The sequence below is a fragment of the Candoia aspera genome, chromosome 4 (assembly GCF_035149785.1).
Source record: "Candoia aspera isolate rCanAsp1 chromosome 4, rCanAsp1.hap2, whole genome shotgun sequence".
Lineage (NCBI taxonomy): Eukaryota > Metazoa > Chordata > Lepidosauria > Squamata > Boidae > Candoia > Candoia aspera.
Genome location: NC_086156.1, coordinates 108608104 through 108625470, shown reverse-complemented (window position 1 = coordinate 108625470; position 17367 = coordinate 108608104). Strand labels below are relative to the sequence as shown.

Below are 17367 nucleotides of genomic sequence, written 5' to 3'. Positions count from 1 at the left end.
GATGTATCCCAAAACATCAGACAAGAATCCAACCCATTCCTGATCTGCAGTGGAAATCACCACCACTGCTGTTCTTCAACATAGTATTAAATTTCCTGATGTCAAGTTGTTAAATTGATAAGGAAGGCTCTGATGCCCTTTCTACCCATTCAAAAAAGTTAGCTTACACTAAGGCTTGGGGACTCTCTTCAAAAATTAAGCAAGGGTACCAATAAACAAACATGCATATTGAATATTTTGCTTTGTATAAATCTATTTTTCCTCTATGCCCCTCCCCCTTTCCCCATTTAGATTACATATGCATCAGTTCCTTTGATGAATAATGAACCAACAGACTTTTTTGTCAAATTTTTGTTCCCAAATGAGGTCCACCAGGTGAAAGGAATCCTAAGTTACTGTTGCACTTTGGATGGACCTGGGTTAGGTTGATTTCTTTCTATGAGGAAGATAGTGAGAGGTTCCTTCAAAAGAGTCTTTCCATGTTTTCAGAGAGAGGAATCTGCTTTGACATTATAGAGTGTATCCCCCAAAATGATGTATGGTAATCAAGCTGCTGAAATGGTGGAAAAAATATACAAAGTAATCATGAGGAGTACAGTCACTGCAGTAATCTTGAATGCTGAGTCTACAGGCCTGGTGCCTCTGAGACTAATGATCTATCTTTTAGATTCTGATGATATTCAAAAGGAAAGAAAAGCCAGAGTCTGGATCCTGACAGCCCAGATGGAATTCAACTCCATCCTGATGAAAAAAGAGTTACCCATTGATTTTCTCCATGGTGCTCTTTCCTTTGCCATTCACTCAAAAGAGCTGACAGGATTCCAACAATTTATGCAGAAGAGAAACCCAAAGTTAGGAAAAGAAGATGGTTTTATTAGAGATTTCTGGAAAGATGCATTTGAGTGCTCATTCTCCAGAGATATTCCAGATGGAAATGCTGAAGGGACCTGCACTGGAGAAGAGAAGCTGGAGTCTCTTCCTAATTCTGTCTTTGAGACAACTATGAGGGGACACAGCTACAGCCTCTACAATGCAGTCTATGCTGTGGCTCATTCTGTGAGGACCACACACTCCTCCAAACTCAAAGAGGATCCAATATTAGATGAGAACAGATGGAACTTCTTCCTTCAATCCCCATGGCAGGTAATGTTGGCTGATGCAAAATTCAGAAAGGTCATCAGCTCATGTAAAGTGTACTTGATTACTCAATTGATCTGAGAAAAGTAATTTGTTGGATTTCTCCATTTCTCAATTTTGTGATGGAATTATCATCTGAAATTTTTTCAACTGAAATATTTTAGTTAGGCTATAGGGTAGAAAATGAATGTTACAGAGAACTTAGTTCTCTCCCAAATTTAAGAGGTTACTTTTCATTAAGCATAAGCCAAATTGAAAGGAAAAAAAAACTGAGATTTTTCCATACCCTTCAAGGATCCCTGTTAACCTTCCTGTTTTGTTTTGTTTTTGTTTTGTTTCTTTATTTAGCCCCACCATTTTCTGCAGCAAGTCTCCTTTAACAACAGTGCTGGGGAAGAGGTTTCTTTTAGCCCAAAAGGGGAATTGGTAACTGGATTTGATATTTTCAATTGGGTCACATTCCCAAACCAGTCCTTTCTGAGAGTCCAACTTGGAAAGATCAACCCCATGGCTCCTCCAGAGATGCTCCTCAGCATTTCTGCCAAGGATGCCATTTGGCCCCACATATTTAACCAGGTGTGTCTCGTTTTCCCCTTTTCTTGAAATCATTTAGCCACTGACACATGTAAATAATTGTCTAAACAACAGCACTCGGATTAAGCTATTAAGTTCTTTAGCTGCCTCAGAGTAATTTTTTTCCCCACCCTTTTGGATGTGATATGAACATAAACTATGAAAGTAAGAGAGGTGGCTTAAAGTTTATTTTTTTTTTTTTAAGTTTAAATTTTAAATTTCTTTAGTTGCAATACAAAACTCCCTTAGTATACAAGATTACTAACAGAATGAAACTTTGAAACAGTATGAAACTTTGTATACAACTTGTCAGAAGCAAACCATTTATTGAAACAGAATGACAATATTTTTAAAAAGGCATATGCATGCTTCATGATTTTATCTCCTAAGATAATATGTGAATATATTCCAAAAACAAATCTATTTTTGAAATACACTTACGTTGAATATTTATCAAAATACATTGAAATATACAGTATGATTCAAAAACAAAGATTATCTGTTGGAAATTCTCTCTCTCATCAAAGTGCAACACTATTCCAAATATGATTGCACAGTATCTATAAAATTAATTAAAAATGTAGGGGGAATATAAAACATAAACAAATCCATAAAGGAAGGAATATTCGGGGGGGGGGGGACTTCTATATTTGCTGTTTCTACATTTCTAAGACAGAATTTTAAATTTAATTTAGAAATGGGATTCAATCTCAGAATTTCAGGGAATCATATCCCCAAAACAGTACTATTTGCAAATCAATAAATAGAAGAGAAAAATGTGGATGTTTTTAATCTGCTCTAAGTTTCAAAAGCATAAACAATCCCCCTCCCCCCAAAAAAATAGTTACTCTGCTATAAGCAACCAGATTGAAAATAGCTCAGTTTTGAGACTCAGATTGTTCTATGAACTCTTCACCAAGGTTTAAATAAAATATGGTGTATGGTACAAATGGAAAAGTCAACCAAGCTTTGAAAGAGCCATAGTAAAAATAGGACCCCAACCAAAATAATGGAACTGCAAGGAAAGCATGTTCCAAGGACTCCTCTAGTACAAATTTCATGGAAGAGATCTTTAGAATACATTGTTTGGTATGATCACTTGATTAGTGTAATAGGTGTGATATTTTTGCACTCCCAACAACCTTCAAAGAAACTTGCCCCCAAGTTTGTTGGGCCATTTCCCATTACTAAGATAATTAACTCTGTTACTGTTCAATTGCAATTACCTCCCACCATAAAAAGACTAGCTGAAAATAACATCTTTTAGGCGTTTGTTCAGTAGGTGCTGCAGATCCTCATAGAACAGCTCTACTTCAGCTTCTTCAGCATTTGTGGTTGGGACATATATTTGGATCACCGTGATGTTAGATGGCTTGCCCTGAATTCAAATTGAGATCATTCTGTCGTTTTTTGGGTTGTATCCAAGCACTGCTTTAGCCACTTGACTATTAATTATGAAGGCTACTCCATTTCTTCTGTGGTCCTCTTGTCCACAGTAGTAGATCTGGTGGTCATTTGATGTGAAGTGGCCCATTCCAGTCCATTTCAGTTAACTGACGCCCAGAATGTCTATCTTTAATCTTGACATCTCACCAATAACCACATCCAATTTGCCCTGGCTCATAGATCTTACATTTCAGGTTCCAATGGTGTGTTGATCTTTAGAACATCAGATTTGCCATTCACCACCAGCACCGTCGGCCGCTAGCCGTCCTTTTGGCTTTGAGCTTGCTGCGTCATCACGTCTGGGGCTAGTTGAACTCATCCTCTGTTCCTCCCCAGTAGCACTTTGACCATCTTCCGACCTGGGGGTCTCATCTACCAATGGTATACCGACATATCTCTGGTTGTACTGATCCATTTAGTTTTCACGGCAAGAATACTGGGGTGGGTTGCCATTACCTTCTCCAGGGATCGCATTTAGTCTGACCTCTCTGTCATGACCTTCCCATCTTGGGTGGCCCTTCACGGTTTAGCTCATGGCATCATTGAGGTGCTCAAGCTCCAGCACCACGACAAGGTAACGATCCTTTGCTGAATGGGATTATATGGAATATGAATAGGAATATGAAGGAGACTTTACTGGGCAAGTGACTCAAAACATGGCAAAGAGTCGAGTAACTTTGTGATTCTCAAGTGACAATATAGGTAATTTTGTCCCCTCTCCCCTCAAAGTCTCTGGTGCCCCATTTCCTTCCCTGTCTCACACCTCTCCATGTGAAATCCCTGACAGCACGATTGCATGCTTTCATCTGTCCAGGTTGCTGAATTACCATGTCTGAGTGCTGGTGAATCCACAAAGGCTGGTCTGCTGTGTTTCCCATATCTGCCCTTTCCTACTGCTGCTTCCCATCAATGGCCTGATGGGTGCCTCTCTTTCAGCGCCACTCTGGGGTGGCCTGATGACTGGCACTTTGTGGCAGGATGGCACCATGCAGTCTGCTGCATTTTGCATGTCTGTCCCTTCCTGTTGTTGGTTTCCATCAATGAGCTGACAGGGCTTCCATTTCGGAACTGCACTGGGGTGACCTGGCGGCGTGCACTTTATGGCAGGATGGAACCCTGGGGGGGGGCATCCTGACAATTGTACTTGTTTAGTTATTGATTGATGAAAATGATCAAAAGCAGTGTGGCAGAAGTATGTGAATGTTCGCTTTCAGTAACTGGTGTGCCCCACTTGAGCAAAAATAATTTCGTGGTTGGAGCATAAACATGAATGATTGTCATATAAAATCTAATTGACATTATTTGGTCATTGATTGCATTATAGCCAAGTACTGTTCCAGTATACCCTTACTAAGTATACATAAGAGGAACACTTAGACTAGACTGTGTGTAGATATTTGCCTTTCTCTTTTCATGTACGCATCATATGCTATATACAGAGAGAGGAACACTGTGTGACTTTCTGACTGAAAGTGTCTGATCCAAGTCCATCTCAATTCACTAATATCTAAGATGTCAGTTTCTAGTTGTTTCATTTAATCTTTCAGTTTGTTGAGCTTTCCCATGTTCATGCTTCTTATGTTCCACATTCCTACAGTAATTCTGTCTTCGCAACTTCAGATTTTCTTTTCCTGCATGGCAACATCAGCAACAAGACGTCCTGAAGGCTTTAATCTACAGTAAGGTAAAGGTAAATGTTCCCCTTCAGTCATGTCTGGCCGCTGTTACCTTCCTGCTGAAGCGGTACCTATTTATCTACTCACATGTGCATGCTTTCAAATTGCTAGCTTGGCAACAGCTGGGGCAAGTGTGGAGCTCACTCCACATGACGCTCAGGTCTTGAACTGCCAAACTGGCAACCTTCCAGTCAACAAGCCTGGCATCTTAACCTCTGAGCCACCATGCCCCCTTTTAATCTACAGTAGGCATGTTATAAACACCATTAGTACTCTGAAAGTTCTTCAGCTCTTCCTCATCATTGAATGCCATCCGCCATCCCCCTTGAGGGCCCCTTAATCTGGCACTATGTTATTGAACATTTTGTATCTTTATCCATCTGGCTTTCTTGGTAAAAATACAGGAGTGGTGCATCATTGCCTTTTCCTGTGCTGTGTTAATTGATGCCTTTGCCACTGTCACTAAAGTGATCATCTGCCTCTGGCATATTCTTATATTGCTGCTTTTCAAAATAGGTTCCTGCTTACTTTAGCTGGGCAGCTGGGATGACCTTCACAACTTGGGTGGCCCTGCTGGGAATATATACTCATGGAATACATTCCCAATATTTTTGCTTATCCCTCCCAGGAACACCTACCACCACCACTATGAGCAACATGCCAGGACTTGCGGGGGAAACCCACTGAATAATTCTGCTACATGAGCTGCACTGCTTACCAGTGTCCCATGTATTAAGTCAACTTCACTTATGGGACCTCGGAAGCACTTCTTCTGTTCTGCAGAGGATGCCCCTGGAATATTACCAACCCAGAGGTTTGGAGTGCTCCAGTCCTGCAAGCCTTTTAATGGTCTTTAAAAACTTGTTGTTGTTTTTTCCTCCCCTCAAGTTCTGTGATAAATAAATTTGCCCATTTATTAAGTACTGTTTGCTTTGGTTGCAATATGCTTTTCCTTCTGTAACATGAAATGCCATCTAGGTTGTTGTTGTTGTTCAGTTATTATACTGGGTTTAATTGTATGCTGCCAAAAGTCAGTTTTTGGGTAGCATTATAAATCCAAATTATAGGGAGGGAGGAAGGGAGATTGAGCACAACTATGAGCCAGTTCAAGCTAGAATCTGCAGAGTGAGAAGGGAAAAAAAAATCAGGCAAATTTCCCCTATGGATCCCCTATTGGAGAAGTAGCTGTGTAATGACTTGTAATGTTGATGACTAAATAATTTTAAGCACCTTTTCTCCTTCCTTATCACATGGCCCAGAGCAAAGACATCAGTCCATCCTGTATTTTCCAGTGCACCTATACAGAGAAACACACAGAGATTCAACACACTATTTTACTTAGCAGGTAATTTGCATGGCCACTGCTGGTAAAGTCTGGGGAAAATAATCAAGATATCATGCTCTGTGTGCTTTCCCTATTTTGCTTTAATACCAGGAAAATATATGAAGTTCAGCATACTAGTATATCACTTGGAAATAGAGAAGTTGCTAATACCTATAGGGAAACCTATTGTAGACTCCAGAGGAAGTAGAATTATAAAGAATAGCCACATATGAAGGAAGGAATGCTGATTATAACGATTACAGCAATAATATTCTTTGGCTGCTGGAAGTGAAAATGAGTTTCTAAATGGCAACACTAGGCAGAAGTTTGTATAGCAGCAGCTGCTTGGCATTATGGTTAAGTGGTAGAGTGAATGTCTTCTGAAAAAAGAAGGCCTTGACCCAGTGATAAAGCAGCAATCAAGTGGGTACAGATTTAACTTCTGGCGGCAGGGCATTTCACAGTTGAGATTAAAATCTGAGCTTTCTCCTGCCCTAATCAAATGGGTTTCCACCACAACTACAACTCAAAGGTCTCCAGAGTACAAAAGGTAGTTTGATATGAGAAGTTGGTAGGTAGTCTGGTAGTAGTCTGGTACTAGAGAAGGTAATCTGCCAGGCAGATAGTCTGGTATGAGAGAAGGCGATCCTTAGATGTTATGGATGTAGGGAACAAAGAGTCATCAACAATACCTTGAATTTACATGAATCTATTACATAAAGATTGAGTCGACAATATGGATGAAATCAGTCATGACGTTTACAAACCCCGTTGCTTCTCCTGGGACAAACATTTAATGTTGGCTGAAAAAGAACTATACAATTTTAAAAACTACTTCTCTTCCTAGTTAGGTGTGCCCTATTGTTCAGCTCAGGTAGTACTAAAATAATAAAGCATTTTGGGAAAAAAATACAGCTCAGTAAACCACCACTGGAAGCTAAGATGGAGAAGATCTCCACAGCAACCATGTATTTTCCTTTGGTGCTCAGGTAAGTTGGAACAAAACATATCCAAACACTGCAAAACAACAACATGCTGAAGGTGATGAACTTGGCTTCATTAAAACTGTCTGGTAGATTTCTGCTTAGGAAAGCCACAGTGAAGCTGACAATGGCCAGGAAGCCCATAAATCCCAAGACACAATAGAACATGATAGGAGAGCCTTCATCACATTCTAGTACAATCTCTTCCACTATGGAGTGCATATCAAAACCTGGGAAAGGAGGGTAAGTTGCAACCCATACCGTACAGATAGTAATTTGAACAAAGGAGCAGGGAACAACAATGGAGAGGCTCAGTCTTCCCCCCAACCATTTCACCATTCTAGATCCTGGCTTTGTAGCCAGGAAAGCAAGAACCACAATGATTGTTTTGGCCAATATGCAAGAAACTGCCGTGGAGAAGATGATGCCAAAAGCAATTTGTTGAAAGGGACACAGCCACTTGTCTGGTTGGCCAATGAACAGAAAAGAACATAGAAAGGAGAACAACAGTGCTATTAGAAGGGTATAAGTAAGGTTCCGGTTGTTGGCTTTGACAATAGGAGTGTCTCTGTACTTAAGGAAAATTCCAAGAATCAAAGCTGTTAAAGAAGTAAAGACAATTGCAACAGTGGCCAAACTGATCCCCAAGGGTTCCGTATAAGACAAAAAGCTTATAACTTTTGGAATGCAGGCATCGTTTTTATTGCTTGGATAGTGATCTTCTGGGCAATTAAAACACTCATCCATATCTGGAAAGGGGTGGGGAGAAACAAGGTATTTAAATTTCAGTGCAGGATACAATAATTAATCCAAAATGAATGTTCTTTCAAATACATAAATATTCAATTTAGAGTAGCTTCTGATTAAGGGGGAATTTCCTTGTCATTTGAGGAATGTCCTTTTGTCTAATGAACATAGTGTCTTCCCCCAAGGATGAAAGTGACGCATTCCAGTTCTGCATTGGGTGGAAGTTATAATCAGCAATGGTTTAAGAACAAAACAGATATAGCATCTCTGAGTATGCTGAAATGTCCCACATTTATTTTTTAGCACTGTGTTAGGTAAAATAGTAAAGGTTTCCCTTGACATTAAGTCCAGTCGTGTATGACTCTAGGGGGCGGTGCTCATCTCCATTTCAAAGCTGAAGAGCCGGCGTTTGCCCGAAGACACTTCCGTGGTCATGTGGCCGGCATGACTACACAGAATGCCGTTACCTGCCCGCCGAAGCGGTACCTATTAATCTACTCACATTTGCATGTTTTCGAACTGCTAGGTTGGCAGGAGCTGGGACTAGCAACAGGAGCTCACCCCGTCACGTGGATTCGAACCGCCAACCTTCCGATCAGCAAGCTCAGCAGCTCAGCGGTTTAACCCGCAGCACCACCGCATCCCTATGCACTGTGTTACATACAACAATATCACTGTTCCTCTCAACAAAACACACATTCTTATTTATCCATTAAAGATTTTACGTCAATTAATTCTAAACATTGTTAGACAAATCAATATTTTGAGCTACACCAGTACAACTGATCAAGCTTCCTTCCCTCCCCTCCCCTTCCCTTTTGCCATTTCTTTTTCTCTGTCACCATTTCATATTTCTATATTGCATTATCTCCTGCCTGTTCAGTGAGAGCTCAAAGAAACATTTCATGTTCTATTCATATGTTGTCATTTTATTTCTCCATAATCTTACAATGCAGATTAAGATCTGAGTGGTTCAAAGTCACATAATGAGTGAAAAGAGACTCTACCTGAGATCTTGGTCCTGGCCACCTCACCATAATATGGTGGTTTACACAAGAACAAACAAACACACATTTCACTACTTTAGCAATGGCCAAACAAGGACTTTTTAATTACCATTCTGGTTTGAAATCTTCTCTTTTGGACATGGAAGGCATTCATAACAACAAAATGGCTTCCCTTCAATTTTGGCCTTTCTATAACCTGAAGGACAATTGCTGTTGCACAGGGAAAGAGGAAGTGTCTGTTGGTAAATGAGACCAGGCATTGTATTAGAATTAATTTCATTTCACTTGCTGTTCTACATGACATTGTGATATAAAATACTGCTTATCAGTAAATGGGATATTTTAGTGAATTATTAGTGTCTTCTCTTCTTTCTGAAGCATTCAGAAATCAATATACTCCTAGATGACATGCTATTGATTTAGGATAACGATGCAATGTCCTGTCCAAACAGGTGACCATACCTAGACAGACTTGGCTGATCAATAAAGCAACATTCATGCATCCCTGTAGTCACCAAGAGATGAGTCGGACAGATGGGAGATTATCTGGATTCCCTTGAAATATGACCTACCTGGTTAAACATGGTGGGCCAGATTATGTCATCTGCAGAAATGGTGAGAACCTCTTCTGGTTGAGCCATGAGATCTATCTTTCCAACTTTGGCTCTAACGAAGGACTGATTTGGGAATGTGACCCAGTTAATAATATCAAATGCAGCAATTAATTTCCCATTTTGATCAAAGGACACCTTTTCCCCAGCACTGTTGTTAAATGAAACACTTCTCAGATAGTGGTAGAGCTAAACGCAAGCAAGAGTTATTATCTAATATTGTGCAGCCATTCAAAAGAAGAGTGCAGAAAGGATAATTAGTGGTCACCTTATTGTCTCTTTACGATCTCTGAACATTTCAATAATAGAAGCAATTCAAGTTCTACTAATATATATATGTATTATACATCCATACATCTATATGCTGTACTATCTACTGTAATACTATCAAACGGTATTCTATATAGACACTTTATTGTATTGTTTTGTTGTTAACCACCAGGAACCATTCTGAACTACAGAAGTAAACTGCAAGGTTGTTAAATAAAACAAATCACAATAAAGATTGCCAATACTGTACAGTTTCCAAGTACACTGAAAAATCTAATAAACATGAACCATAAATTGGTAGGAGAAGAAGAAAGACAAATGTAGATGTAATATTGTAGACATGGATAGATACTTTAATTCACCTTATGGCCAGTAGATGTGAAAAATTTAATTCTTCTAATAAAGCTCTCTAACAACAATTACCATTTCACTGTTTTGCCGTAGTGACAAACTTATCTATGGAATTCCCCATTATGTTATTCAAATATATCAGCTGTCTATTTTCTGTTCTGCATTCTATCAGTTTATTGAGGTTTTATGACAGCAACCTTCACTCATTCCAGTTTGGTTGCTGTAACATTGAGAAGGAAGAGGAGGAGGAGGAGGAGGAGGAGGAGGAGGAGGAGGAGGAGGAGGAGGAGGAGGAGGAGGAGGAGGAGGAGACGACAATTTTGAGACCAGTAAAGCCATGGAGATAGGCAATATGATACTTCCATTTTTAGTATTAGCCAAGAGAATCCTGACTTATTGATACTGTCACTTCACTTCTTTAGATGGTATTGTAGTATCTTATATATGTGATTGAGATAATTTACAGAGGACTAGGTGATCATGGACAATTGATGTTTTATTTAGCAAATAACACCCTGTCTCTCTGTAGGATATGCAGTATCTCCCAAAACAGAATAGAATGGGATTGAATTAGGTGTACCGGGAAAAAGAATCAGAAAACTAGGTGGATTCAGTTGTGTGTTGAAATGCTCTGTGTGTCCCTATTGGAGAGGCAGTTGGGCACCTCCTCCAAATGTTGTTGACTCCTCCATTCCAAGCTCCCTCATACTTGTTTGGTATATTGTTTTTTGCTACAGATTAAGGTTACTGTGGTAACAAATGATTTTGGCCGGGTGAGGAGGTTGAATTTAATTGTCCTCTTTTCAGGTGTTAATAGTTGCAACTGCCTAAAGCGAGGGCAGTTAGCTTGTTCAGTTTTCCTTCTCTTTAGGCATATAGAGAGTAAGCAGCTCTCAGAGAGAGCCTGTGAGAATGCAGAAGCCTGTAAATATGTTTTTGTGCTTTCTGTAAATAAATTTATTTTTATAGAAATGCCTGGTGTGTGACTTTTCTGATCTCTCCTGGGCCAAATGCTTTCTAGCACTCTGCCAACAATACTACTTCCTGGTCACATGATCCAGAGTAGAGAGTATGCACCCTACCTTGTCCTTCACAGAGCATTCATATACATGCACTGTGGAATAATATCTCCCTGGAGATCTGGATGTTGGGTGGAACAGTATCCCTCTGAAGATTCAGAAGGCCCTGAACATGCTAGCCTTTTGCTTAGACCTGGCTGTTCCCTGGGACATTTGGATAAGTTCTGCTGGTGGACTGCAAATTAGTTTTATTGTTGTTCTTCCTTTGTTTTAAGTTGGATTTATTTTATTTTATTTTTTGACCTCTGGTATTGTTATCTGGATTGTTGGTTTGATTTTATTGTTTTGGTTTTAACATTTTGGATACCACTGAGAGTTATTGCTATGAACTGGGCAGTTGTATCAATTGTTTAAATCAATCAATCAATAAACCCAGTGGAACCATACATAAGGGGTGAGCAGAAACACACACAGATATGCAACTCATGTGAATTCTTCTTGATTAGACACACCCACAGCCACACACCAGTACATACACAGAGGCAATATACACATACACCACACACACACACACACACACACACACCTATGCAAAGAGGTGCAACGCAATACTTCACCACATGGAAGAAAACACAGATGTCTCCTGTTGCCACTACTGGTGGAAGTTGGAAAGAATTCCAAAAGCTATCCTTTGCATGCTGTCCCTAACTTGCTTTTGAAAGACATATCAGCAATATTTCTTCATGTCTAATTACAGAGTCACTATTTAGCTTCTACAATGGTTCTTTTCTTTTGTGCATGTTTTTTGTGGGTAAGTTATCTGAGCTTCCTGGTTACATGCATTCCAGCAGAACAACAAACAGAACACACAGTGATGACTGCACCCTTTTTAAAGTGATGGAACTGATTTTTTTAAAAATCAGGAATACTAGCCATACCATCTAAATCATTCAGGTAACGACTTCTGAATGAAAATGAGAGGTAGATATTTCATATTCCAGCTATGTTAGCTCTCCTGCATTAATGTGCTGAGTTTCTTACTTGCCATAGTTGATTCTGAAGAAACTGTCTCCCACTGCTAATCCTTATTCTGTGTCTCAATTTGGATGAATACATGGCTTGCAGAGCATTTGCCACATTATAAACAGCATTGTAGACAGTATAGCTCTGGCCAGTCATACGCATTTCAAAAACAGATGCAGGAAGATCTTCCATCTTCTCCTTCCCAGTGCAGCTATCTTTGGTCTTCTCATCTATGAAGGCCTTAGGTAAAGAGCATTCAAATGCCTGTTCCCAGAAGACATTGATGAAGCTGTTCTTGCTTTCCAAAGTTGGGTTTTGAGTCTGAACAAATTCCTCAAATCCTACCACTTCCTTTGAGGAAACTGCAAATGATAGAGCACCATGGATGAAATCTATTCCCCAGATTTTTTGAAAAGGAAGGGATGTGAACTCCATCTGGGCTGTCATAATCCATACTTTACCTTTGGTTTTCACAGGAATGTCTTCCCATTTTGAAACATAGGGAATCATTCTCAAAAATATCATGATCTGGTTTTCTCCATATAGGATGACAACACTGGCAGTGCTCTGCATTATAGTTCTGTATGTTTCAAGCCAGTCATCTACCATTCTACTTATGTCAGTGGAAAAAGATTCTTTGGGGAGTTCTTCTATGAAATCAAAGCAGATACCTTTCTGGGAAAACATGATATATACATTCTGTACAAACCTTTGGCCAGTGTAATTTTCAATAAAAACTACCCCAATCCATATCCATTTGAAGTGAAGTAGCAACTGGAGAATCCCCATAGTTTGACCATCATCATCTGGAAACATTTGGTGAAAAAAGTCAGCTTGGTCATAGTTATTCATCAATGGAGCAGAGCCATAAATGATCTGAAGGATATTTTAAAAAATAAGAAGCTTGGAGGAGGGATCCCCAAAATCTTGGTACTTATTTTTCATTCTCTGTAAAAGTTAATAGCAAACACCCATACAGATCTAATTTAACAGATTTTTTCTAACTTATGAAAACATAATTGTTCTTACTTTCTCTGAATATGATAGCATTGCAAAGTGTAGACGTTGTAAATTGTTTGATTCAGGAAACGTTACCTAGATATGGCCAGCTTTCAGTACAACTAAGAAAGATTATTGGACTTGAGTATGACACAGAACCTTTCTTCAAAATTATGGGTCACAGGTAAAGCTACTATTTCATATTCAAGACCTGATTTATGACATACTTTTCCTGTTTCCTGATATCATGCTGCTCATTTGAATATCAATTTCATAGAATGAAATAATTAGTTCTATGAATTATTGTTTTTTTTTTTTTAAGTAAGGTCCAACACTGGCAGTATCATATTGTTCTATTTCTTTGCTCAGCTGAAATGAGAAGATATTAGCAGCCCATTATATCAAAGGATTAAATACAATCATTGTCATATCATGCATGTCAGCAACCTTAGCTTCTTTCAAGAAGTAGCATAAATAATGATAATTTAATCAACTTATGCTAATCTTCTATGTTAAAGAAACTTTTGCAATGAAGCCTTTTAAAAATAATAATAATAACCTGAATCAGTATGAGTTAACCTTGATGTATGTATCTATGTATGTATGTATGTATGTATGTATGTATGTATGTATGTATGTATGTATTTAATTTTAATGCAATAAATAGAATGAATAGTATGGCAATACTGAGTTCCAAATTCAAGGGGGAAAAGGTGATGTTGAACATACACACTTGTCATTCTTTTCTGGAACTCATTAAAGAAGCAAATCTTTTCCACAAAAATAAACATTTGATGTAAGGAAGTATTGACAAGTGATGTGTAGCTAACACCTACTCCAAATCCACTTTTTCTATTCCAATTCCGATTTTGTGCACCCCTAAGAAGTAGCATTTTTTTCAGTTGTGGATAGCTTGACTGCTTATATATCTAAGGGAAGACTGAACTCTAAATATAACCAAAGAAGTATCTTACTTTCCTCTATAACTCTATGTTTCCTAGGAGACCCTTGCAGGGGTCATAGATACAAGCAGAAAGGAAGGTTTGCCTTCTTTAAGGTTTCTCACTTGTGCACAATCACCTCCCATGTCAAGTTGACTTCATGGCAAGTCAACCTGTCACATTTATTACCAATAGATGTAATGAGGGATACCTCCTTCAACAGGGGCTTAGACAGACCAATAGAGAAAAAGACTACTAGCCATGGTGGTTATAGTGAAGCTCCTATAAAGAAAACAGTTCGGATGATGATGATGATGATGATGATGATTTGTCTTGGCAAATGGAATATACATTGCCCAATAAAAGGAGATACAGTAGTGTCCAAGGATCATCTGGGAGTATATATTCACCTAGAATACTGGTGTGCTAGGAGATCTAGTATGAAGCCAATCATCTGACCTAAGAACAACAAAGGGTGAATAGCTTATAGGACACCCATTTCTTCTCAAGCAGATCTTGCCTGGGGTCTCATAAATGTACAATTTGTTTAAGGAATCTAAAGGATGCTTCCCATATGGGGAAATCTTACCTGTGGAATCTTATAAATGCTCAAAATGTTGGCCATGTATTGACAGATGTGAGAGTTAGGTCCTGCAATTACAGAAATTGTACTGTCCTGGAAGTCACATTTGTAATTTGGGATGAATCTGTCCTTAGTGGAGAGAAGCTCCATTGAAGCAAGGTAAGTCCATCTTGCCATGAAATAGCTATTGAAGACATGGATGCCTAGGGTGATGTTAGGTATGAGAGAAGACATTTCATTGATTTCATTGACGGTGAAAGTCAAGGACAGGATGTGTTGGTAGTTCTGCAAGAATACCCTACAAGAAGAATTAGATCCTTAGCCACAGTACATCTGATTTAAAATATGCATTTTCTGCATTTAAAGATATGTGTTAACAACATTGCACAGACATTGATTTTTTTTTTTTTTAGTCTTAGTGCAGGGGCTTGCTAAAAGGCACTCCTAAGAACCATGTGGAAAATTGTTATTAAGAAATAATGAGATAGTTTCACTGAAACAACCATGAATAAAAGCAGGTCATCTTTGCTTCTGACCACACAGATTATAGTGCTCTAAATGGTCACTGCAGAGATTCATCACATTACCTTTTTGAAAAGAACACATATTAAAATAAATAACACTGAATATGCATTGCTGAAAACAGTTACTAGCTATAGCAATTTAACAAGGTGACATAGGGAACATTTCAACAGTCTGAATAGAGATAGAAGAAAATGTGTATAATCAGCTTCAGCAAATCTTTTCACACTAACCCGTTCAACCTCAAGGGACTGGGAAAAAAAGACCCACAAAGTTAATTACAGTGCTGGCAGGCATACTACAGATTATGCAGCCTTTCCTCTTAACACCAATGATAGATTTGCAGTGTCTAAATACCAGATGAAATGTTTGTAAGAAAGAGGCAAGACTGCATTAGAAAAAAAAAATATGAATAACAGGAACTACTTAGGGTTATTTTCTTTTTAAATGATGCAGCAATAAGTTAGCTGCTTTCAATGAGATAAAATTAAGTCTCTCTCTCTCATATGCCTTCTGGACTGCCATATAGTATGATGAAGATTAGCAACTTCATACATGAGATCCTCCACCAGATCCTCAGACACATGTCTTCTGAATGTTGTCAGATCAGAAATCATATAGATCTGAGAAGTAATGCCCCCAATGATGAGATCTCCTGATTGATAGTATTTATATTGAATAGGAAGAGGGTTGCTAATAGGACATTTAATTTCAGGGGTACAGGATACCCACTGGAGTAACAACAGTAACACTAGCATTGGGAATGATGCCATGGTGTGCCAACATCTACCAGATGCTAGTTCTCTTTTCCAACACTGATACTGAAGGAACTGTGAGGATCGCTCTGCCTGCACAATCAGTGGCTGACTTCAATTGATCTAATTGATCAGATTCATAGCGCGGTATGGTTCTTTTGCCCCAGCTATGAATGAAACAGGGAATATTAATGCTCAGACTTATTTCATTGTTTTCTCCAGTCACCAGATTTTCTTGAGGATTTAAGAAGAAGTCAGATTAATCATAGTTATTTTACTAATTACAGGGCAGGAAACCTCACAGCTGAAGCTTCTTTGTGATGCTACTGGAAAAAAAAAATGAAGTGCATCCAGATGTAAGAATATTTCTGTGTCACTTAGTTAATAATATCATATCCATTTCAGTGAGACTCCTCCTAGAATAATAGATATGTATCCATTATTACTTTTCAGCACACACTCACCAGTATGCAAAAGACTAATTGATTTGTGTCTTCAGCTACATATCATCATCATCATCATCATCATCATCATCATGATCTCATCATCTTTCAGTCTGAGCGTCTGCTATACCCTCATATCAATACATAGCATATTGCAGACGAGTTGAATTGAAGGTAAGGTTTAGTCAAAAGTTCAAACAGGGCAGATCTGAACCAATTAATCATACAACTGCCAATTCTTACCACCCATCCTCACCCCTATGTTTTTATGGCTACAAACAAGGTTAATAATGAAAACCTGCTGGCCATTCACTTTCACAATGAGTTTGTGATGCAGGCCCAGCTTCACTATGTGGCCCCCTTGGTGCAACCCCCTGACATCATTCAGCAGGCAGTCATCCTAGGACTTATGCTATCTTGCCAAGGTATGCTAAAATAAGTTATTCAGGATGGACCCTGCACATACCCTTGGTTCACCATCAGCCCAGGACTGTAATTCAGAGAAAGTGTAAAATCTGATTCTTTGATGTCTTCAGGGAGCTAGAGGACAGAAGCAAGAAGCATGAAAGGAAACTTTTCAGTGAACCTCTGACCCAGAGTTTCTCTGACCCTAGGCACCCTATATTTGAGCCTGAATGTGCAGGGGTTCCCTGAGGCCTGAAAAAATATTTTAATGATTCCTCCAAGGTCAAACAGTTGAGAAAGGGTGTTCTAAATTAACACAAAAAGTTTATTATTTGCAGTTTTTCATCTTCTGCTCTGGGTTGCAAACTGTCTGGGATAGGTAAGCTACTTAGAAAATTATGCAGCCCATGAGTGACATACATACACATATGTACATACGTACACACACACACCCAACAATATAACAGGGTCTAACATATCTATTGGATTTTCCTCTGAACTTCATTTAAACTTCATTCACTAGTTTCATTCACTAGTTCTTCATCTGGCAGA

The 17367-nt window shown here is 38.9% G+C and overlaps 1 protein-coding gene across 1 annotated transcript; it reads right to left on the bottom strand.

The window, feature by feature from the left end:
• Positions 1-6980: 6980 nt before the first annotated feature.
• LOC134496989 (vomeronasal type-2 receptor 26-like) lies at positions 6981-15985 on the bottom strand. Its single transcript, XM_063302705.1, has 6 exons — positions 15768-15985; positions 14697-14874; positions 12186-13043; positions 9466-9693; positions 9003-9129; positions 6981-7888 (listed from the first exon to the last, which is right to left on the bottom strand). Exons 1-6 carry the CDS (start codon positions 15983-15985, stop codon positions 6981-6983), a joined length of 2517 nt encoding a protein of 838 aa, XP_063158775.1.
• Between the last annotated feature and the right edge of the window lie 1382 nt (positions 15986-17367).